General features: G+C 34.2%; 2 protein-coding genes across 2 annotated transcripts; both read right to left on the reverse strand.

The window, feature by feature from the left end:
* Nucleotides 1-243: 243 nt before the first annotated feature.
* LOC144567919 (uncharacterized) lies at nt 244-7677 on the reverse strand. Its single transcript, XM_078318111.1, has 10 exons — nt 7357-7677; nt 5965-6718; nt 5744-5887; nt 5146-5202; nt 4347-4466; nt 3872-3943; nt 2332-2472; nt 1973-2240; nt 1450-1551; nt 244-514 (listed from the first exon to the last, which is right to left on the reverse strand). The coding sequence occupies exons 3-9, from the start codon at nt 5855-5857 to the stop codon at nt 1544-1546; spliced, it is 780 nt and encodes a 259-aa protein (XP_078174237.1). The 5' UTR covers nt 5858-5887; nt 5965-6718; nt 7357-7677; the 3' UTR covers nt 244-514; nt 1450-1543.
* Nucleotides 7678-19353: 11676 nt separating this feature from the next.
* LOC144568774 (Homeodomain-like superfamily protein) lies at nt 19354-21549 on the reverse strand. Its single transcript, XM_078319160.1, has 4 exons — nt 21245-21549; nt 20459-21043; nt 20128-20204; nt 19354-19960 (listed from the first exon to the last, which is right to left on the reverse strand). The coding sequence occupies exons 1-4, from the start codon at nt 21450-21452 to the stop codon at nt 19508-19510; spliced, it is 1323 nt and encodes a 440-aa protein (XP_078175286.1). The 5' UTR covers nt 21453-21549; the 3' UTR covers nt 19354-19507.
* Between the last annotated feature and the right edge of the window lie 2280 nt (nt 21550-23829).

Genomic DNA, 23829 nt, shown 5'->3' on the forward strand with positions numbered 1-23829 from the left:
TGAACGAATGAATGAATATTCTTTTCTTTTATAGTTCGACTTGGACTTATTGGAGGAGAGCCGGGAAGGACTGACTATTAATTCCTTAATTGTGTCCAGTCTCAAGCCAAACGGATACATCCCTCTTCAGCTCTTCTAATGCGATATCAATATTTATTTATTATAAATTTATAACAAATTATAATTTTTTTTTATTGCTGGCTTGTTTACAAATTATAATACGTTTCCAGTTAAAAATTGTATTCAACAATAATGAGATATTTATTATATCACATTCCAAATTCAAATTATAACACTAAAATTAAACATTCATGTGCTTTGTACAATAAACAAAAATTCACCAAATAGATGTTTTCAATCAGTAATTCACTAACATTCAAAAATTCACACAACCTGACAAGATGGTAAAAGAAAAATAAAATAAAAGATTACTATTATCCACTATTATCTAATTTGTCTTCCTCCTGATATCAACATTTCCAACTGCTGCTAATAAAAAACCAGTGATAGTGTCCTGAAATAAGGAAAACAAAATTATCTGAGAGCACATGGAACAACGCAATATATAAAATTTGGTACAATAAACACAACTTCAAGAATTACATAAATGTCTCTGTGTATGATACTATATATCAGTCTCTAACAAAACAGGTACAATATACTTTAAATATTGTATACATGTACAACATACTGGATAGGTTTTCATCTCAAGCGAGTTTGTTGATTTATCCATACTGGTCGGATATAGTACTGGTAATTCATATCAATCTGAATTCATCCAGTATGGTACTGGCATGGTTAACCTAGTATGGTACCGGTTAACCTTGGATGGTAATTCTCATTTGTGTTATATTCTCAAAACTCGTTAACTTTGGATGGTAATTCATATCAATCTGAATTCATCTAACTGGTACGCATTTCTATAACCAGTATGGTACCTTGGATCCAACCAACTTGAGCAAATCTCAATTAATCAACAACACCAACTTCAGCAAATCTCAATCGCCTTTGGGCAAAGTAACAATTCATTTCCCATTTTCCAATTTAAGTTGAATGATTCATAACCGCCTACTTGAGTCATTAAATTGAAATGAAATTCTTAATACACCAAGCTTTCTTCTAGGTTTCACAATTTACCCAAAAACCCAATTAATCTCAAGTCCAATATATTTTGGTAAAAAATTTCACAACCAGCCTCTATAAACAATCAAAGATTCAGTAACAAATCTTCATACAATACAAGTAAAACTTGAATCGAACTAACAACAAGATTCACGGTCAAATGAATGAACAAATTTAGGCAGTGATGATTGTCAGTACCATTGTCAGTACCAGTGATTCAGTGAAGGTTCCCAAAACCAACTGAATAGACAACATTTTTTGTTCAAATCAACTATATGTATATTAAAAAAAACTGAATTGTTATTTCTATGCAATAAGTTATAGTACCTTCACTGCAGTGAGACCAACTGTTGCAAGCAGACCAATCTCTGCAGAGTCAATTAACTCACCAGCCTTCAAAACTATAGAATCTTTCTCAATATCACTTCCCTAAAATACAAGTAGCAGTTTACACATGACTGAAATCTTTCGACAAACTTTGCAAAGATCTTATTGCATCCTTCTTTCCTCTAGAAGAGAAACACAACTATTATATAAAAACATATAGTCCAATACCGGTTCCCAGTACATATTATACCAATACTTAACCAGTACCATATTTATACCATATTTATACCAGTAGTTCACCAGTAAACATATAGTTTTGTGGGACTTTCTAGTACTTAATTTTATGGATTATAAGGGATTTTGTTTTTAATTTTGTAAGGCTACACAGTATTTCTATCCGATTTTGTAAGGCTACACAGTAATTTCGTATTTTTATCCAATTTAAACAGTTGTGTGTAAGAGAGAGAGAGAGCACCTGAGAGAAGAGAGAAGTTGTTTAATTATTGCTGTATGCAACGCTTACCCCAAAACTTTTTGAGATCAATGGCCTCAGCAAACTCGTACCCCTCCCCATCTAATTTTTTTAACAAATTCTCGAAGACATATTTTCTCATAGTTCGACCTGCAATGCGGTCTTTTGTAATGTGTCTTGACGTTTTTCTCATGGGTAGCGGGTGTTTCAACATAGAACTGGTACAACAACTCGACTGCCACCCACCAGCATACTTATAGCACTCCTGAGCTGTACCAGTACATGTACAGACGGGGTGGGGAAGGTTGTACCCTAAATTCTGAAGCAAGACAAACACATTAAAAATATGATAAAAAATGAGAAAAAACATTAAAAAGGGTATGCAGGATTATATTCAAGCATAGACATACCTTTATGTAGTCATAGAAATCGTCACAACCAACAACGTCAGTTTCAAATCCTGCACCAACAGTTTCAGATCCTTTGCCAACAGTTTCAGATTCTGCGCCAACACTTTCATATCCTTCGCCATCATTAGACAAGCCAAAAACCTATGGAGAAAATAATAAACAATAAAACTAAGTAAAAATGTAACATCTCAAAAAGATTGCAATTACCACATTGCTCAGGATTATGCAAAGGGCTATGTTCTAGGGTCTTACAAAAGAATAATCTTGTTAACAAGATACCATAGAAATCGTCACAACCAACAACGTCAGTTTCAAATCATGCACCATCACTTTCAGATTCTGTGCCAACAGTTTCAGATCCTTTGCCATCATTAGACAAGCCAGAAACCTATGGAGAATATAATAAACAACAAAACTAAGTAAAAATGTAACATCTAAAAAAGATTGCAATTACCGCACTGCTCAGGATTATGCAAAGGGCTATGTTCTAGGGTCTTACGAAAGAATGTTCTTGGGTTCTACTTCTAAACAAGATAGATCAAGTCATGGAAACTGTTGAGAATTAAGATTGTATCAAGGGTGTTTTGATAAAAGAGTAATTAGAGAAGTTCTCTATGTAATATGTACTCTCTATATATACCAAGTATGGGAACTAGTGAATTAGGTTTTTGAATTACAATTGAAACTCACCATAGATTTAAAACAACTTATTTTGACATGTGGTACTTAAGTAATTGAGGCGACCTTATGGGAGAAATACTGCTAATAAAAGTATTCAATTAGGGTAGTTCTGTTGGGGGGGCTCCTAATTTTTTTACTTGTTTGGTTTGATTGTTGAGGGGTTTTTTTCAGGACCCTGTGATGTAATCCTGTTTTATTTTTTTAATGCAAGGCAGCCTCTGCCTGATTCAAAAAAAAAAGATACTCGAGTAATTGAAGGACAGTAAATTAACATGTCACCAGAATTGCTTTTAAGATTTTCCGCCTCGTTAATTTTCAAGCACAACTTTTCATTTGTACACATCAAAGAAATCCCTTTCAGTAAATTTAAAATTTAATAACATTCAGTAAAGTAATCTTGTAGAGGTTCTAATTTGAATGGTTGACCCTGACATATGAACTAGGTAACAAGAGAGTTCAAATGCATCCGTAATGCCTCCAATTCTAATCTTAATAACTCAAAAATCTAAAACTCAAATAGATGCGAACAATCTTAGACACGCACATAAAATAACAGTAGTAATATTTGCCAAGTTCAAGTTCAAAAAATAAGACATGAAAATATAATTCAGTAATGATACTTACTGACAAGATTTAGGCAGAAAAAATAGTTGTTATCAAAAGTTTTCTGTATTTTGCAATGCAGTGTACACCATCTCTTATAAGCACATTATACACAATAAAGACTATTCTATAATATATTTACATATATGCTATATATTCCAAAGAATAATAGATCTGCAAGGATCTTGCCAAATCTCTAGGATCTGTAAGGATCTTTCCTAATCTCCATAATCTAGTAGAATATCTTGACACTTACATCATGCATCTTGGCTTCCAGAGCAGCAATATTTGCCATGAGGTTGTCTTTCTCCATTTTTAATTGTGATATCTAAATACAAAGAAAGAACAAAGATTTGTTTGAAGACGATGTGCTAATAATATGCACATTACGGATCGACTTGTGCTATGGATCCACATCTTCATTTTTAAAGTTCAAACAGTTGATCCAAGTCACTAAATATGATCTCCATATATGTACATGGAGACCAAATTTTACATTTTTTAGAATTTTTTTACTATTTTTTTAGATAGGTAGAAAATCACTTGAACCAAAATTTCTGGACCATCCAAAAGCAATGATTTTCTAACTATAAAAAAATAGTAAAAAAAATCTAAAAAATGTAAAATGTGATCTCCAAGTACGAAATTTTGTTTTGCAGGACAAATTGTGTTAAACTGTACTACAGAGGCATAATGAAATATACTTGAGTAATTGAAGGACAGTATATTACCAGGCGATCAAAATTCATTCTCATATCTTCGGCCTCATTAATTTTCAAGGACAACTTTTCATTTGTACACACTAATATATCCATTTCTTTTGTCAAAGTGACCAGCCGACACTCCAAATCCTATAAATAAAAACAGTATATTTTCTTGTAAAATTTAAAACCATACAGGAAAGTAGTCTTGTAGAGGATATAATCCGAACGGTTGACCTTGGCATATGAAATAGGTAGCAAGAGGGTTTGAATGTGTCCATTATGCCTCCAATTCTAATCTTAATAACTCAAATTCTAAAACTCAAATAGATGCGAACTATCTTAGACACACATAAAAGCTTTTAGAAATCACCTCTTGGATTATATCAAAACAGAGTTGAGATATAATTATCTTTTATATGCACACAGAGAAAGTAATCCGGGTCGTATCTAGAAAGATTATTTTGTTATTTGAATTTTATAAGTTTGTTTTTAAGAACTTAAAAGGTGGAGGTGTAATGGAGGCATTTGAAGCCTCCACAGGTAACAATAATGTTTACCTTGTACAAGCCTAAATTTCTCGGGACATCACAAAATATACTCATGTCACAATTTTGTCACTAAATTTTGATTTGCTCTCCTCTAACAATGAACTTCCATTTTGTCCCACTTGTGCAAAATTTAGAGACCAATTTGAAATATTACACAATAGTTTAAGGAATGCAATTTGGAATAGAAAATACTATATACTACACAAATATTTGCCAAGTGGCAAGTTTAAAAAATAAGAAATAAAAGCATAGTTCAGTAAATAACTAACTATACTTACATTGTGTATCTTGATATTTGCCATTAGTCCATTTTTCTCCATTTTTAATTGCGATATCTACATACAAATAAAAGCAAAACAGATTTGAAGGCAACAATCATCATTTTTAACTTTTACTTCGTTGGTTTAATAGAACACACATACACGTGGTCATACATAAACACGTGCGAATTAATTTGGACCTGCACAATTAAAATGAAAGAAGCTTCACAGCTACTGTACAAGAAAAAATGTTACTTTCTCAAAAAGTGAATTGTGCTACTATGTACTTGACACGGCATGTTGAATTTTTTTAATTAAAGTACAGAGTGATGTTTATTTCAAAAGGAAGTTTTGTTCAAACAACATGTACAATTCTCAATTAGGAAGATATGCTGTGAGAAAATCATTTTGTTTCCTTGCAACAAGATTGAGAAGAAACCGTGTAGTTTTATTTCCATACTTTTTCTTAGAATTGACAAAACCCATTTTGTTTGAGTTTCTATGGCTGGAAAAAAACACAATAAACATATAAGACTATTCCTATTGCACTGCTTTCACACAGTCTCACATAGACACATAGTAAAGTAGAAAGTAGAGATATGTGCAGTAATCTGACCTGAGGTTCGCCAGGTGTGACAGTCACACAATAGGTGCACTCATTGAGAAGCTCTGATGGGATCAGCAGTCGAATATTTACAGCAACCCTCACGGAATCATCTGAGCGCTCCATAGCTCTGATGTCTTTTTTAACTCCTCAAATCTACCAAAACAAAAGCAGATCAGATTAAAGACACACACACACACATATATATATAGAGAGAGAGACTATTGCTTTGCCTTGTTGAGATTGAGGCTGTGCACCAGGTACGATGAGCCTCAGCCACGAGTCGAGCACAAGAGAGAGGGATGAGCAGCAAGGGTTTTCTCTTCTAGAGGCACCAGAGAAAAGGAGAAGGCCAGTGGCAATATTGTAGTTACAAGTTTGTTGGTTGTTACTTGTTAATCAGTATATGCTGGCATATTGCAATATTGTCACCGGTCAGAGAGAGAAATGTTTTGAATTATTCCAAAATTTGACCAAGTAGCCATGCTTTGTGCTAATTATAGTCAAAGAATCAAATACTTTCTAAACGATCTGCTCATATATATTCTTTTGGTGATTTTGGACTTCTCAAAGTGTGGACTTTTAACCATTTAAACAACTAGAATGCAATCTGATCCATCTTATTCGTCAAAAGAGGAATATGATACACAAAAATTGTCATTTTCTAATCCTGGAGCAAGTAATGTAAACAAAACAACAATCATTCATTTATATAATGGTAACAATCTAATTTTTTTTAAGCAACGTCAATTAACAACCATGGCTATCTTATAAACAACAACAAACCTCACACTGATCTCTATCCCCTAATGAAACCAATAGAAAACCAAAATATATGGCACAAGACTAGCCCCGACCACATGCAACAAATACTGTACTGGTCTATGATACAAAAATCCGAACCATATATCTACATTTCAAAAAAAAATATCCTTTGACATCTTGCTCAATTTAGACTTCTAGCTCTTAATCATGCATCTAGTTTATCTGCCCAAAAATAACAAGAGATGAAAATAAAGCATTAAAAAAAATTAAAGAAATACTAGGAGTTGAGCCATGTTGAAATTTCAGCGGTACCTAACAGTAACAATACAAACTCTCTTCAACATTATTAAAATGAACTGTACTAAACTCAATTTGCAATTAAGCTTCAATCTTTTTTGGTCAAATTGAGATAATTACAACTAAAAACTAATTTGCAGAACACAAATAATTTACTCATGAGTTGTAAGCATCAGCTTGTCTTTTTGTGCATTAATTTACCAGTACACTAAGGTCAGGTTTTCGTATCAAACCAAATTGTTTTTTTTTTTTTTAATCAATTTTGAGATTCTAGTTGTTACCAATATTGCATGTACATGCTCGTCGTTGTACAATCAAGCAACTGATGTATATGTTTATCACATGCAAGCTGGTTTGTTACAATCAAAATTTCTTCTTGGTTAGTGGTTACCACCTTGTCCATCACAATGTGATAAGTTGGAGAGAATTTTTAGTGAATAAATGGTTGAATATGCTTCATTTTATAGTTTTTTATCCCTCCAAAGTATCTCAGTTTGGCAGGAAATAATTCAGCAAAAATAATTAAAAAATGAGGAGAAGAAATTGCTTGTACATATATATACCTAAATCGTAGGGGTGAAGGGGTGAAGGGGTGAAGGGGTTCGGAGAGAGAAGCCTTCCTGGTTTGTCGTTAATACGGAGAGGGATCGCTTCAGCTTCGAACAATTTGACAGTGCGCCTCCAGCATTCCTCTTCGAAATCTAGGTTTTGTTAGATGGCGCGAGATCGAGATCGAGATCAAGATCGACAGAGAGGGTGAGGATGAGAGTGAGAGATGATGTGTGCGAGAGGGAGAGGGAGAGGGAGAGAGCAGCGAAGGGGGAGAACACTGTTCTTTTCTTTTCTTTTCTTTTCTTTTCTTTTCTATCGCATAGGATAGGGTTGTTGGAATAAGGCGAGAGAGAGAGACAGGGGTGAACTGGAGGCAACCTGGAGAGAGCGATCTTGGATGTTTTTTCGCTGATCCAACACTTAGATCTGCACGGATCTTAGCGCGGATCCGAAGGTTAGGAGCAATTTCATCCCTCTCGAATCTCGATAAGCATAAGCTGGACCAGTTGAGTATCAATAGCCTGAAGAGTTAGAGAACTTTGGGCCAAGATCACAACTATTTTACAACAATTAAGCTATTACTATTTTTTTTTTTCTACTTTCTTCAATTAATTGGAGGAAAGGAAAGGAGCATTTCAAATTTGGATGAAATATTATTGGATAAAAAGGTTGAATTGTCCTCAATTACAATATTAGTAAGTGAAATATTAAGCATAAAATTTCAAAAGTTTAAAATTTCTATGTTTTAACTTCATTGACTTTATGAAAGTATTTTAATTGTTAATCCCCTTAAAATGTCTTAAAGCTTATCTATTAATTTGACACTTAAACATCTCACCACATCTTCACTTGTCAAACGTATACTTAGTTAGATTTTAATTTCTTTGCTTATCGAGTTATCATTACGCCATTTCCCTTCCTTCCTTTTTTTTTTTGGGTCAATTTGCTTATTTTTCTTTGATCTAGTGGAAAAGATAATGTTTTGCATGTTTAAAATCTAGAATAGAGAATAACTTGTGGATTTTAAAAGTTAGATAGCTTGATCTCTAACATTTACTATATATATATATATATATAGAGAGAGAGAGAGAGAGAGAGAGAGTGTGTGGCTAATATCAAAACGTTTGCACCAACCCTCCCGTACAACCGAGTCAGTTTCCAATTTTTAAAGTCCAAATGATAAATCTAAACCGTTAGATGTGTTCTCCATATTAAAATGTGCTTGGAGACCAAATTTTACATTTTTTGAAATTTTTTTACTATTTATTAAGTCACTTTGAAAATCGCTGATCCAACGGTGGCTTCTGATTTTACTGTTCCAAACAGCCACCGTTGGATCAGCGATTTTCAAAGTGGCTTAATAAATAGTAAAAAAAATTCCAAAAAATGTAAAATTTGGTCTCCAAGCACATTTTAATATGGAGAACACATCTAACGGTTTAGATTTATCATTTGGACTTTAAAAATCGGAAACTGACTCGGTTGTACGGGAGGGTTGGTGCAAACGTTTTGATATTAGCCACTCTCTCTCTCTCTCTCTCTCTCTCTCTCTATATATATATATGGAATATGCTAGCATGCTATGCATAGCATAGAACTCCTCCATGCAACGGCTTGGATTTCGAGTTTTCAAAATCCTAATGGTCGATCCGAATCATTCATCTTGTTCTCCATATTAATATGTGTTTGGAGACCAAATTTTACATTTTTTGGAATTTTTTTACTATTTCTTTAGATTTATTGAAAATCGCTATTTTCAGCAAATCTGGACCATAAAAAAACAGCGATTTTCAATAAATCTAAAGAAATAGTAAAAAAATTCCAAAAAATGTAAAATTTGGTCTCCAAACACTTATTAATATGGAGAACAAGATGAACGGTTCGGATCGACAGTTAGGATTTTGAAAACTCAAAATCCGAGCCATTGCATGGAGGGGTTCTATGCTATGCATAACATGCTAGCATATTCCTATATATATATATATAAAGGAGGGTTCAAATGCCTCCATTTTTTGTGCCTCTATCATGCCTCCATTTTTAAAAACTTAAATAACTCAAAGTTTAAAACTTAAACGACAAAATAAAACCATTAGATATGATCTATGTTATTTTCTCTATGTACCCATAAAAAAATACCACATTTTGATTTTGCTTTTATATGAATCAATAAGTTGAAAAATCAACATCTAGAAATTATCCACATTAGTATACATTTTTACAAGCTCAAGATAAGAACCAAAACAAAGTTGAAATGCCATAATTTTTTACACGTGCATAGATAAAATGATATAGTTCATATCTAATGGTTTTATGTTGAATTTTAAGATTTAAATTTTGAGTTATTAAAGTTTTTAAAAATGGAGGCACGATGGAGGCACAAAAAATGGAGGCATTTGAACCCTCCTCATATATATATAGAGATGGGCTATGGTGCATTGCAATGCATGGAGGAGTTTGTATATTGGACCATAAATCTAAAATTCAAAATCCAAATGGCCGATCCAAACCGTTCATCTTGTTCTCCATATTAATATGTGCTTGGAGACCAAATTTTACATTTTTCTGATTTTTTTACTATTTATTAAGTATTTTACAAAATTGTTGATCCAACGGTGGCTTAACAAAACAGTAAAATCAGCAGCCACCCTTGGATCAACAATTTTGTAAAATACTTAATAAATAGTAAAAAAATTCAGAAAAATGTAAAATTTGGTCTCCAAGCACATATTAATATGGAGAACAAGATGAACAGTTTGGATCGGCCATTTGGATTTTGAATTTTAGATTTATGGTCCAATGCACAAACTCCTCCATGCATTGCAATGCACCATAGCCCATCTCTCTCTCTCTCTCTCTCTCTCTCTCTCTCTCTCTCTCTATATATATATATATATATAGGAATATGCTAGCATGCTATGCATAGCATAGAGCCCCTCCATGCAACACCTTGGATTTTGACTTTTCAAAATCCTAACGGTCGATCCGAACCGTTCATCTTGTTCTCCATATTAATATGTGTTTGGGGACCAAATTTTACATTTTTTGGAATTTTTTTACTATTTCTTTAGATTTATTGAAAATCGTTGTTTTTTTATGGTCCAGATTTGCTGAAAACAGCGATTTTCAATAAATCTAAAGAAATAGTAAAAAATTCCAAAAAATGTAAAATTTGGTCCCCAAACACATATTAATATGGAGAACAAGATGAACGGTTCGGATCGACCGTTAAGTTTCGAAAAGTCAAAATCCAAGGCATTGAATGGAAGGGCTCTATGCTATGCATAGCATGCTAGCATATTCCATATATATATAGAGTTAGGCTGGGGTGCTATGGATAGCATAGTGGCCTCTATGCTACGGCTCAATATTCGAGTTTTCAAAATCCAAACGGTCGATCCGAACCGTTCATCTTATTCTCCATATTAATATCTGCTTGGAGACCAAATTTTACATTTTTATGAATTTTTTTACTATTTATTAAGTATTTTACAAAATTGTTGATCCAACGGTGGCTGCACAAAACAGTAAAACCGTTGGATTAGCGATTTTCAAAGTGGCTGAATAAATAGTAAAAAAATTCAGAAAATTATAAAATTTGGTCTCCAAGTAGATATTAATATGGAGAATAAGATGAACGGTTCGGATCGACCGTTTGGATTTTGAAAACTCGAATATTGAGCCGTAGCATAGAGGTCACTATGCTATCCATAGCACCCCAGCCTAACTCTATATATATATATATGAGGGATCAAGTTACAACATTTTTTGAGTTACAACAAGCATTTTCTACATTTTGAAAGTCCAAATCGTCGATCCAAACTGTTAAATGTGATCTCTATAATAAAATGTGCTTGGAGACCAAATTTTACATTTTTTTGAATTTTTTTTTACTATTTATTAAGATGGGTATATATATATATATATATGAGTGAGTCTGTCATGGATCGAAAATTTTTACAAAAATTTTATCCGAATTAATCACAGACGTTCATTTTAAAAGGGTAAAATTGAAACAACTTCCATTACTAGAATAATCGTTTTTTGCATGCCCAGCACCCGTTTTTTGCATGGTTGAGATGGCTCATGCAAAAGAAATGGCGTTTGTTGACTTTTTAAACTTGTTGCATGCAAATTCTCATGTAACAAGTATCGCATGCAATTGTGTGAAGTGCAACCATGCATCTGTGTGATGTTCAACCATGCAAATAAGTTTTGAATATCAAATATTATAATTAATTCGAGGTCCATGCAAAAACTCAACTCCATTGCCATGCAACTACTTAAAAACTTAGTAGATATTATATTTAATTGAATGTCCATGCAACAACTGAACTTCCTTCTCATGCAACTACTTAACCACTTAGTAGATATTATATTTTATTAAAGGTCCATGCAACTACTTAACCCCATGGCCATGCAATTGCTTAACCCCATATTTATATTATATTTTATTGAAGATCCATGTAAATAGTCCACTATCATTCGCATGTAAATAGTCTGGACTGAAGTTCTAAACAATTGCATTGGATTAGCCATGCAATAGTTTATTTCCTAGAGACAGATTCATTTCTGTTTATTTGATATCTCCTTTTCAATGAAGCTTTTAATTAAAATTCACAATAGCACGAATAATAACAGTATATAAGAATTCAATATTTGATAACTTAAATTCTTGCATTTAGAACAAATCTTCCAAAATAATGGAGAAACAAAGATAATTGTACAAAAGATGTGTCAACACACATACAACTTTTGGGTCTGTAATATTGACAGAGCAGTTAAAACCTGATACAGTGCACGGCCTATAGATTGAAAAGAGCGTTCAATGTGTTCAGTACTCTGAACAAAGCTAAAACTGCTTTGTTAATAATATTTCTTCAGAAATTTGGTTTCCCCCCACTATGCAGAAATTTGATTTCCCTCCTAGACAAAATTTTCATCTCCCTCCCACTTTGACCCTTTAGCAATTTGGATCCTATAAAGTAACTCAAATTGTGAGATTAGATCCGGATCATTCGATCTTTTCTGGCACGAATATAAAAGAGATCTGTGCATTCACCTCGGACCAGATTCTGATCAGACAGTCCAGATCTAAACTCATAATTCAAGTTACCATAGAGAAATTGGACCCAGACAAAACAACCCTAGACCTTATCCCCTCCGTAAATTACCCTCCCTTCCAGCAGCCTTGTTCTTTTTCACCCCAATCCCATTTCTCCCTCCCTCCCTATCTGTCTCTCTCCCTCGCCAAGCCTACACGCCCCTTTCAAGTACTAATTTTCGAAACCCTAGATCTAAAGTCCGAAAGGTAAATCAGAAGAGCAGCGACGGCAAGTCGGCTCATGCAATGCACACTCAGGCGGAACCGCGGAAGGCGGCCGGGCCGGTGGCTCAGGCGGGACGGGGTACGGCTGCCGCCACTCAGCCTTGTATACTGGCAAGTGGTAACCTTTCGACATGGGTAGTCCCAAATTTGACTGATTTTTTTGATTGAGTTAATTCCGACATGGCAGAAGAAAAAATAATGGAATTGTCAAATGTACAGATTTCTCATTATTTCAGAATTTATCAATCAAAATCACATCTTTCAATTTTTAGGAAACAACGCCATTAGCTGGCTCGTCAGCTGGCGCTATAGTATGTGCTGTGATCACATCTGGAAACACAATGGAGGAAGCGCTAAGAGTGACCAAAGTCCTAGCTGACAATTGCCGCACCTAAGGCACTGCATTTCGTCTTGGCGTAAGCAAATTTTTTTTGTGTGTGCCCTTTCCATTCAAATTGAACTGAGAAGTTCGTATTGGAGCAGAATTATTATAAATTGTTATAATTGGTTCTTGGTACATACTCGGTGTGGGCAAAGAAATGCTAATCCATGACTTTGAGTTAGTTGGTACCTGAATTTGATTTTCTTGATATTTGCATTGGAAACATGACTATAGTTTACCTTTGACCCCTTTGGATCCCTTCCTCAGGGATCAATAAATTTTCCCCAATACTAGAATTAGGTATAGTAATGCACAAAATTAGGAATCTTGGGATTTCCAATGCAGAGAGTTTTAATATTTTACTTTGTAATTTCTTACATAAAATGGAAATTCTTTTCATGCAGAGAGAACTTCATGACTGGCCTTTGTGTTGTCTTTGATTGGGAATCTTGGGATGACAACATTTTGATTGTAAGTACTTGAATTTTCAAATCAGGGCAAAACTGTGTTCAGAATCCTGTAAAATTATTTTTTGTAAAAAAACAGCCCTTTTTTTATCTTTGACTGATTATGGCTAAAGTTGGACTGATTATGACTTTAGATAATAGGCCCTTATAGTAACTATGTGCTATATTTCTCTCCTGTAAAGCAATAGATTGTTGGTTTAGCTCAATCACGAAATGAGAGTGTCGTCAACTCATTCCCTTATTCCAACAATTGCTTGTACAAAGTTAGAAATAATAATAAGTTATTTAGAGGCTTCAACTGCATAAATAATTGTTATAACAATAACTTGTTCTAATATAACAATTTGATATACATAGGATGTTGCTGGTTCTATACAACCAAATCAGGGGCCTTTTCAAGCATTGCTGAGTTCTTAGAATGTACAAGAAATTGCCGGACATGATGCCGCAATGTTCGATTGGTTGGCCAATCAACCTTCAACATGAAGCAGGGAGGTCTAGTGTGGTTGGCAATATTAAGGGTAAAGTATTTTGGTAATATTTTGGGTATATTTTGCAAACTCAGTGGGGGTTTGTTTTATTTTGTTAATGCTTGAAAGGTGGGTATATTTTGGTTATATATAGAAGTTACTATTCTTATCTTCTTATCTTAATAATTGTTTGAAAGGTGTTGTTTTACTGCCTTTATAATGTTGGAAAAATGTATGATGACTATAGTCTTTTGGTTATATATCGAAGTTAATTACTCCTCTTATCTTGTTAGTTGTTTTCTATGTATGTATTCTTCTATGTGTTTTATGTAAATTTTGTTGAATAGTAATTTGGGAATTGGTAAACAGTACTGTGTTGGTACCAGATTGGTACAGAGGAGGATTGTAAAATTGGATTATGCTTTCTTGCCTCCAAGTAACTAATTTTAGACATCGGATTTTCAATGTAAATATTGGTAATTTATGTGCATGCAAAAAGTGCAAATCAATCATATCCGTGCAAATAGTCATCCATCTAATAACTATATATTCTTCCCATGTTATAACAAAATCATCTCTCATGCAAATAAACATATGGGGCCCACGTTAACTAACCTTGCAAATAATCAAGTAGGTCCCACGTTATCTATCCTTGCATATAGTCTAGTGGGTCCCGCGTTCCCTTGCCTTGCAAATACTATGGTGGGACCCACGTCCGCTCCTTGCAAATAGTATGATGGGACCCGCACTCTATTCCCTTATATATACTCCAAACTGGGTCAACTCTCGAAGTAGTTGCATGGCTAGTTATTGCATGACAAGTCTCATGTAACAGACTTTTTGCATGGCTGCCCTTGTAAATACTGACTATTTGTATGGAAGACATTTGCATGGTTACACTTGCATGCCTAAGGCCATGCAAAAAGCCATTTCGAGGCTTGTTGCATGCCAAAGGCCATGCAACAAGCCATTTTCGTTGTCATGCAATAAACGATTATTCTAGTAGTGTTTATTTAATAATCTCTCCATTACTCTCTCTCTTCCAAATCTTTTGCTCCCGTCTCTCCCTCCCTTCAGTCCACTCTCTCCTTTGCTATGTGTCTCTCCCTCCCATCGGTCGCCCCCCCTCTCCTTTACTCTGTATCTTCCCCTCCCTTTGCTTCATATCTCTCACTCCTTCGTTCAATCCAGTCGCGTTGTATCCTCTCGCCGGTCTCTCTCTCACACAACACAAGACCCTCTCATCAGAGGGAGGCCAAAGCAGGTTTGTGCTTCTGTTGCTTCTTACATCTTTTGCAAAGTAGATTTTAGTTCATGTTATTGGCGTGTGTTGCAGAAGATCATGCCCTGGATCAGATGCAATGCCATGAGACAATAAGGGCAAGTTTGAATCAATATTGGAAATAAATCTTGGCTGTTTGAGGCAAGCCGTGTAGTGCTTTGTTGGAAAGGAATAAGCTGAAATTTGTTTCCATTAGTAGAATTAGGAAGTAATCTTGGCTGTAATTTGTTTCCATGAGTAGAATTAGGAAGTAATCTTGTGGAAGATTGTAATTTCGTTTTTTCTATTTAATCTCCCAAGAGTGTCTCCTGTTGAGATAACTCAAAAATATTATTGTAAAAGAAACCATTCGGTTATGAATAAAAGAGAAAAGAAGAGGGTTTGAGTTGAGGACGTAGGTACTAAACTGGTACCGAACCTCGTTAAATCTGTGTTTGAATCTTTATTTCTGTGATTGTTAGTATTTTTAGACACATGTAACCATTCTATTATGCAAACCAAATTGTTATTTTTCTTTGCAAGTTTCTCAAATAATGCAAGGTGTTTAAGTGAGATCCAATGCTGAATATCATTTACAAATCTAGTATATTGTTGCTCCAATCTGTAATCAAGAAGAAATCTGCAATGCTACACTTTTCTGTTAAATAGAACTAATTAAAATAACTTTTCATGATTATTAGATACCATCAAATGGAGAGTTTTCAGTGATGAATTATCGGATGACTCAGAAGTTAAGCCTCCTTTTTTGGGATACTGCCTTACTTGAAGAAGCTGGGCCCTCTAGGGTATTTTTTTTTATAACCATATATCTCGCAAAAATACAAACTTCTCTTCTTTCTTGAAATAATATATTGTTCTAGTATAATGTGTTATGTAAAACACGAGGGAAGTGAGTGCACACACACATCCAAATTAAAAAAAAAAGATAAATAGCATATCCAGAAAAAAGTGACTTACTTCTAATTTCCCAATAAAGAATTGTTTATGCATTGTTGTTAGCAATTCACAATTCAAAGAATTGGGATAATTGTATTAGGACAGGAGAGCCCCCTAGTGTATGTACCGACTTAATTGAAGATATTTTATGCTGCTCATGCAAGAGGAAAGGATCTTACACCAGTGTACCAGAATTGAAATGAAACAAGCTTGTGTACCAGAAGAACTTCTGAATGAAGTGTGTACCAGAATTTGTATATACATATGGAGTGACTTTAAGTTGCTATGTAGATACATATGATGTGTGTACCATAACTTTTGAATCTATTTTTATCTTCTCTACTATGTTTTGATTGATAACAAAGGAGTTATTTTAGTTAATTGAGTTACGTACTAAGGTGAAGTACTAATGACATGAGATTAAACAAAGGGATTCAACAATAGTGCAGGGATATACATAAGTGATATTTTGAGGGGTTTTCTGTCTGTCTACACAAGAAATTTCCCAATAATGAGTCAGTATAAGTCCAGATTTGTTCTCTAAGCAATTTAATGTTTTTTTTTCTTTTTTCATTGTCCATTACACATACGAAGCAACCAACTGGTACATAAGCTCACACGCATTGGATCCATGTTCTGGTACATAATGCCATTTTGATATTATTTTTATACGAATCACAAGTATGAAAAAAGATATTCATAATAACCTTTGCAGGAAAATTGAGGAAGAGGTTTGAAGGACATTTTCCGTCCATTAAAATTTTAATGAAATTTTGATGTCAATTTTAATTTTAATTGAGATTGAATAGTTTATCAAGATATATAAAAGAAGTTGATATTTTGATGAGTAAATATTTAAATTTAAACTTTAGAGGGGTTGTATCAAAAACGAGGTCCAAAACAACATTTGGGAAATGTTACTTAGTCCAGAAGAGTATAAATGACTTTTATGTTTTTTTGCAAATGTGATTGTTGTTTTGATGAATTTCTTTATACTTCAGTTATTTTTATATTTACTGTTAAATGCTATATTGCACTGTGATTTGCCTTGCTTTTGTACTGTACTTATAAGTTCATGACTGTGTTTGACTAGCTATTTTTACTGTTCTTATAGTCCACGACTGTGTTTGAGTTAACGTGATAAAAATTGGCCTACCAACTATATTTAGGAAATAGATTGCTAACTAAACAAGATGAACTGCTTTTATGGTTTTATAGAACAAACACTCACAAAATGAGCTACAAGTGCACAAACAAATATATACATTATATATGCTCCTTTTTTACACAAAAAAAATAAATAAATCAGCCAATTGAACTTGGCAACATCACCAGAAACCATCTCTAGATTCTCTAGTCAATTGAACTTGGAGTTTAAGAGTATTTTCGTCCAATTAAAAATGCAGAGAGGTTTAGAAGTATAGGGATTTAATACGAAATGAAGATGTACAACATTAAAAGCTAATTTTCTATTTGACTGGCTAATTTATCTGACTTCATTTTGATAAAAAAAAAATTGAGTATAATTACACAGTGTTAACATAGAAAATTTAGATCATTCATAAAACGAAATTCATATATGAGCACCAAATTTCCAACAAAATGTATATTGTAGTGAATTATAATTGAAAGTGAATTATGATGTCATCGTCACTAAATATTATCCCTTCTTATAAAATGCACAGGCGGAATCGAGACTTTGAACCTAAGGAGGCGGAACGACTAATCAAATCCAGGTTGGATCGCATACGGGTATAGAACTGTCAGACATGCCTGGTGTGTCAGAGCTTGGAGATGCAAAAAGCCTATAAAAAGTAATAAGTTGTTAAAATTTTCAAACAAAAACTTGAGCAGAGAGAGAGATTTAAAAAAAAATAGAGAGAATTGGCAGCCCCTGCCAATCATTTTCAAAAGAGAGAAAGACAGAGAGGGTATTTATTGATTTGACTTTTGACCCTGTTGTAAAGAACAAATTATCTCCATCAAAATCTCTCTCTCATGCTTTAATACCCATGTTAGCATGTAGAAGATAATATCCTATGATTATGGTCCGAAATAATGGTCTAAAAGTAGCAGTACCAGATTCTGTTACAATCTGAGATTTGCATGGATCAAGATATGAGCATTACTTCATTATTGTTTGTTTAGTAACTTAAGTTTTTTTCCTTCATATTTTTATTGCAACTTTATTAGTTCCATAATTGGGATAAACTGATGCAGAATTTGAATAGAACTAAGGCTTAATTAAGAAAAATGAAGTTTATTTTGGGCATTTTACTGTCAGTATACTGTTTTGCATGTGTTATTCCAAGTTTTGTGTTGTTATAACATTTTCATATTGCATTCTTTTGTATGAAATGTATTGTTTCATTACAACATTAGCAAGTAATAGCAAGTGATTGCAAGTGTATTGTCAGCACTATAGGACTGCTGGTACTAGCCCTAATTGGCTATTAGGCTATTTTTCTCTTCAGTGCCTAGTTTTGACTTTTGAGATAAAATCTCAAGCAAAGTCAAAGTCAAAGTCAAAGTCCAGGCTGTTGTTCCCAGTTTTTTTGTGCAGATGCGTTTTCTTTTGAGAATAACGAAAAATCTAGAGATAAATTCATTTTTTTTTATTCATGAATATATGTCAAAATATATAACTGACTTTAATTATTTAATCCACCGGAAAACAAGCGAATGCATTGTCATATTATAATTGGTATACGTAGTTTATCATTAACAAAGAAAAGGTAAGAAAAGCAAATTATTTATTTATAACAGACAACCGATAAAGATTTTTGCTACCTTGGTTCCAACTTCCAAGTACTATTTATATATATATGTATGTAAATATTCCACACAGCAAACAATTAATAATCAAACGCAAAACAAAACAGCACCAACTAATTTTTATTTTTTTAATTTTCTCCTCGATCGGTTTCTAATTAATTTCCGCAAGCACCAACCTATGAACAAGTAGCTAGTACATGGCATATCAAAATATATATCATGTCAACCTCAAATATATCTCAAAACTAACAAAAGCAAGGAAATGTTTCCGGTCTCCACACCATGCATGCATGTCCCTCACTTTCCAAACAGTTACTGTTAATGATCAGTCACTACTAATTATTTGGTATATATGTTCAGTTCAACACCAAAAATTAACCACGCCTTTCTTCATATATCAAATTAATTAAGCAGAAGAAAAAACAAAAAACCTTGCTCTGGCAAAGTGCTTTTTGCACTATCTAAAGAAGAGATATATTTGGAGAAGAAGTACTGATCATGATCTTCCATCTCACCGATCACAGTTAAAATTTCAATCCCACCTCACCACCACCGGTACTATTTGTCTCTGGTAATGGTGCCACATCATCCTCCTCATCTTCATCCCTCTCCTCACCTTCCTCCTCTATGCTTTCTGATCGATCACCACCGCTCCTTACCTCGGCCTCAGGTGACCCGGTATGGTTTTTATATCCTGCTACAGAAACCGCATTTACACCAGGTCTGAAGTGATGCTGGTGCACTGGTGGCACCGCCATGGCAGTTGCCTGTGATGCATAGAATTCTTGGTGCCCCACAGGAGCTGCCTGGCAGTAGTGCGGAGCAGGACCTGGATGGGCCCCGTAGATTGCAGATGTGCCTGCTGATGTGGCATACTCAGGTGGGACCCAAATGCCACCCAAGACTACTAAATGCGGTGCCGGGCCGGTTGGTGGTTGTGGGGCCGGTATCGGTCGACGTGTGTGTAGCCTATATTTCTGGTCAAGAAAAGATGTATATATATATATATATATATATATATATAGTTGTTAGAAACTTAAGAATTGAGATTATATGTATTGTAGTCTAGGTATGTCAGTATGTAGAGAGAGAAAGAGAAAGACAAAATTGAAAAAGAAAAGGGATAGAGATTAGAGAAGAGAACCTGAAGATGGCTTTTCACCTCATCATTGGTCAATCCATCTACTTTCATGAGTTCCCTTATCTGCTTTGGGGTGGCAACTGCATGCATTCAATGATTTCAAACTATCACAAAATTTCATGCAAATAATAATTTCTCTGGTACTAATATGAATCAGTACTGTTGCAGACTTTGCAGTATTAGCATAATATTAATTAATAATGATGACAATTGTCAAAACCAATGATAATAAAGCTAATACTCAAATCTCTATATATTGTTTGATCAAATATAAATGGAAACACATGTGCTTTTTCTTAATTCCTAAATAAAAATTTTGCCAAAAATTGTATACCTTGTGCACCCCCTAGAATTTGAAGGGCATTAACGAACCGCCGGTGCAAATCAGGTGACCAGCACCGACGTGCTTTTCTATGTGCCTGTGGGACCGATGCCGACCCATCAGCTACTTTCTTCACTTGTTGATCACCATTCTCTTTTCTCAAACTCATACCTCCATTGCACTCCATTTGATCTGTCGTCGTTGGTTTCTTTTCCTCACACTCTTTCTCAGTTGGTGCCAGTGCTAACTCAGGCAAATCTCTAGAATTTGAATCGGTTGTCTTATTCTTCTCCTTAGAAAATGGCAAGAATGCACCACCACCGTTTATTTGCATTGCATCGAGTGGAACCTTAGGGCTCATTTGAAATGAGTTGTTATCATTTTCTTTTAAGTGAAGTTGCGGCTTTGCCTCATGCGATGAAGAGTTCCACAGCTGGGCCGACACCATCCAGCTCGATTTCTCTGATTGCAGATTGTTGCTCTCTTTCTCATTTTCTTCAATACCAATCTGCTTAATCGGTATGAATTCTTCGAGCACAGGTTTTGTCCCCTGGCTTGATCGGTGTGCCTCAAGTTGCTGCCTGTATGCCTCCACAGCTATATATGTTTGGAGAATTAATTAATGCTTACTTAGATTATGCACTAAATTAAGTTGCACCAATATTGTTGTATACATATGAAAATATCATCTTAATTTGCCAATGGCAATATTAATTGTCAGTAGCTAGAAGTATGAAATCATTGAATGGGGAAAATAAAAATGAAGTATATATTGAAAGAAGAAATAAATTTAGTTACCATTGTTGAGGAGTTGCATGCAAAGAGGCAACTCACGCTTGAATGCCTCAATCTTGAGCCTCTCTTCTTCAAGCCTTGTAAGAAAGTCTTGTAATTTTTGTGTTTGCTCCAATTGATCAATATTGTTGTTGTTTCCCTTTTGAACAGTAGAGGAATAATTGGCGGTGGGTTTGTAGTCTAAACTAAGATGATCAGATGATGAAGCCATAATTCTTAAATTAAGCAGCCAATATAAATTATGTGAATTCAGCTTAGTTTAGTTATGTGATGCTTGGTTTGAGTAAACGAACAGAAACAGGAGGATCAAGGGGGGATCAGGTGCTTTTAGGGGGAGACTGAGAAGGGGAAGGGGTGTGGGGTGTGGGGGGAGAATAAAGTCAAAAGCAAGGGGTGATAAAGTAAAAGGCATGGTAACTTCTTGTTAGGATCAAAGGCAAAAGCTTATTAATTAAGGGTTGTTTCAGGAGCATAGAAGAGAATCAAAGCTAGCTAGGGGATCGATCGATGCATGTCACTGCTAATATAATTATCTTCTGCAATGTTTGTATTATTGCATGATTTTCAATATTAATTAATTGTTCCAACTTCCGACAGATACATATATCTCATATTAGATTTATTATAAGTAGATAATCAAGATTGTTCTCTTTTCTTAATTAATTATTCGACTCAATACACCAGAGAATAACAAAAATGAATTGGCAATAGTGGCAATAGTGTAGGCTTACAATTACAAAATGCCAAAAATGAATTGCAGAGAGATGCAATTAGTGTATTTCTGAAGATACGGACATAGTCATGTGGTTGGGCCCGGAATAGTTTCAGATACCTTTGGGCTCTGAGTATGTGTACAGTGTACTAATTCAAATGGCAAAAAATATTTCTCTGGCCTCTTTCACCAAATTTTCTCTTTCCTTGTTTTTTTGTTTTTTTTTTTTGTCTTTTTGTGTTTTAGAACTCTCTTCTGACATCCAGACAGTACATGCAAATAAGTGAATAACAAATTAAGGTGCATAACACAAGTACTGGCTTTTTATTCAGTGAGAAAATTATTTATGAAGATTTTGATAAAGCTTTAATTATATGGTGCCAAAGCTTAATTACAACCAATTAAATTGACTAATTAACTAATTAATGAGGTGATGAGCACAAATGTATTTAATATAAATATAAACATAGTGGACTATATATTGTGACAACTGGGGATGACTTTGTTGCCCTTGTTGGATGCAAGATAGATATTCTGATCTATCATCAGATAAATTAGATTGAGTAAACAAGGATATTTGTAGATATACCTATAGCAATTAATATATATATAGAGAGAGAGTATCAGAACGGGTTCTATGCGCAATAAGCCCAGCCAGTTGCAGTATAATTAAATTCACAATAAAATAGATGCCATTAATTAATTAATTAATTAATTAATTAATTCTATAGATGCTAAAGTAAGTAGTAATGTAGTTTGTAAATCTCAAAAGCAATAAGCATATACCACTCAAAATTCAAAACAAGAAATTAAATGAAAGGATTCTCTCCCCACACAGCGATCGAGCGAGCGAGCTAGCCCAATTTTTCAAAAGGAAAAAGAGCCGCTTTTTCAATTTTGCTTTGAAAAGAAGCATATATACACGCATATATTTTTACAAATCTTCTCACTGAAGCTAGCTAGCATGCACACACCTGGCTCACACTGAATATTTGCATTCATACCGGAGGTGCATGAAAAGTGTTTCTTTTATGCACTAGTGGTTCACGACTTCAAAAATTAAAAATTAAAAATTAAATTACCCCAACTAAGAATAATTATTATTTACCGTTACCAACTAGGCAACTACAATTCATATCCTTTTCTTTATTCACACATATAGGCATATAGCAATAAGAAAGAAAATATATATATAGACATTATTGCAAGAATTAAAGGCTGATATTAATTGTTTTTCGAGTGGCAAGATATATATTCGAGCATTTTAAAATTTTGAATTAGGCTTTAGCTGTTAAAGTTAAGCAGTTGAAATATAAAATTTAATTTAATGAAGGGGTAACCGAAGTTTTTTTTTGAAAGGATCATGGCAGAAGCGAAGGGGTAACCGAAGTGCAAGCAAGGAATGTGTGATAAAGTTGTGATATAATAAACAGTATATATATATATATATATAGTAATTAATGGGAATGAATCGAAAGGAGAAGCTAGCTCATGGGAATCTCCCTTACTGATCCTATATATTTCTATTCCTATTCCTATCTTTCTAGGAAGTGGGCAGGAAGCTAAGAAGATTCTCCATCCCATTATCCATTCCATTCCAAATTTCCATTCCAATACAGAGAGAGGAGAGAGGAGAGAGGAGAGAGGAACCCCTCCTCTGCAATGTTATTAACACAAACAAAATTGCACAGTATGTTTGTTACCCTATATTATATATCCTATTGTAGGTAGCAGTTAGTACAAATATATGCGAATTAATTTGATTCATTAACATTTAACATGCAGTTGCAGATGAATTTGGGGACGTAGAATTAGAATTAAAATGGCAGAGAAGAGAAGAGAAGAGAAGTGTGAAGAATGAAGAATGAAGATAGCG

Source organism: Carex rostrata, chromosome 17 (assembly GCF_964058835.1).
Source record: "Carex rostrata chromosome 17, lpCarRost1.2, whole genome shotgun sequence".
Taxonomy (NCBI): Eukaryota; Viridiplantae; Streptophyta; class Magnoliopsida; order Poales; family Cyperaceae; genus Carex; species Carex rostrata.

Excerpts from the sequence above, each read along its gene's own strand:
- LOC144567919 (XM_078318111.1), bottom strand. The coding sequence starts at position 5,857 with ATGGAGCGCTCAGATGATTCCGTGAGGGTTGCTGTAAATATTCGACTG. Across the intron at positions 5,203-5,743 it reads TCACACCTGGCGAACCTCAG|ATATCGCAATTAAAAATGGA; the intron begins GTCAGATTACTG and ends ATTTGTATGTAG. Across the intron at positions 3,944-4,346 it reads GAATGAATTTTGATCGCCTG|ATATCACAATTAAAAATGGA; the intron begins GTAATATACTGT and ends CTTTGTATTTAG.
- LOC144568774 (XM_078319160.1), bottom strand. The coding sequence starts at position 21,452 with ATGGCTTCATCATCTGATCATCTTAGTTTAGACTACAAACCCACCGCC. Across the intron at positions 21,044-21,244 it reads CATGCAACTCCTCAACAATG|CTGTGGAGGCATACAGGCAG; the intron begins GTAACTAAATTT and ends AAACATATATAG. Across the intron at positions 20,205-20,458 it reads AATTCTAGGGGGTGCACAAG|TTGCCACCCCAAAGCAGATA; the intron begins GTATACAATTTT and ends GAATGCATGCAG.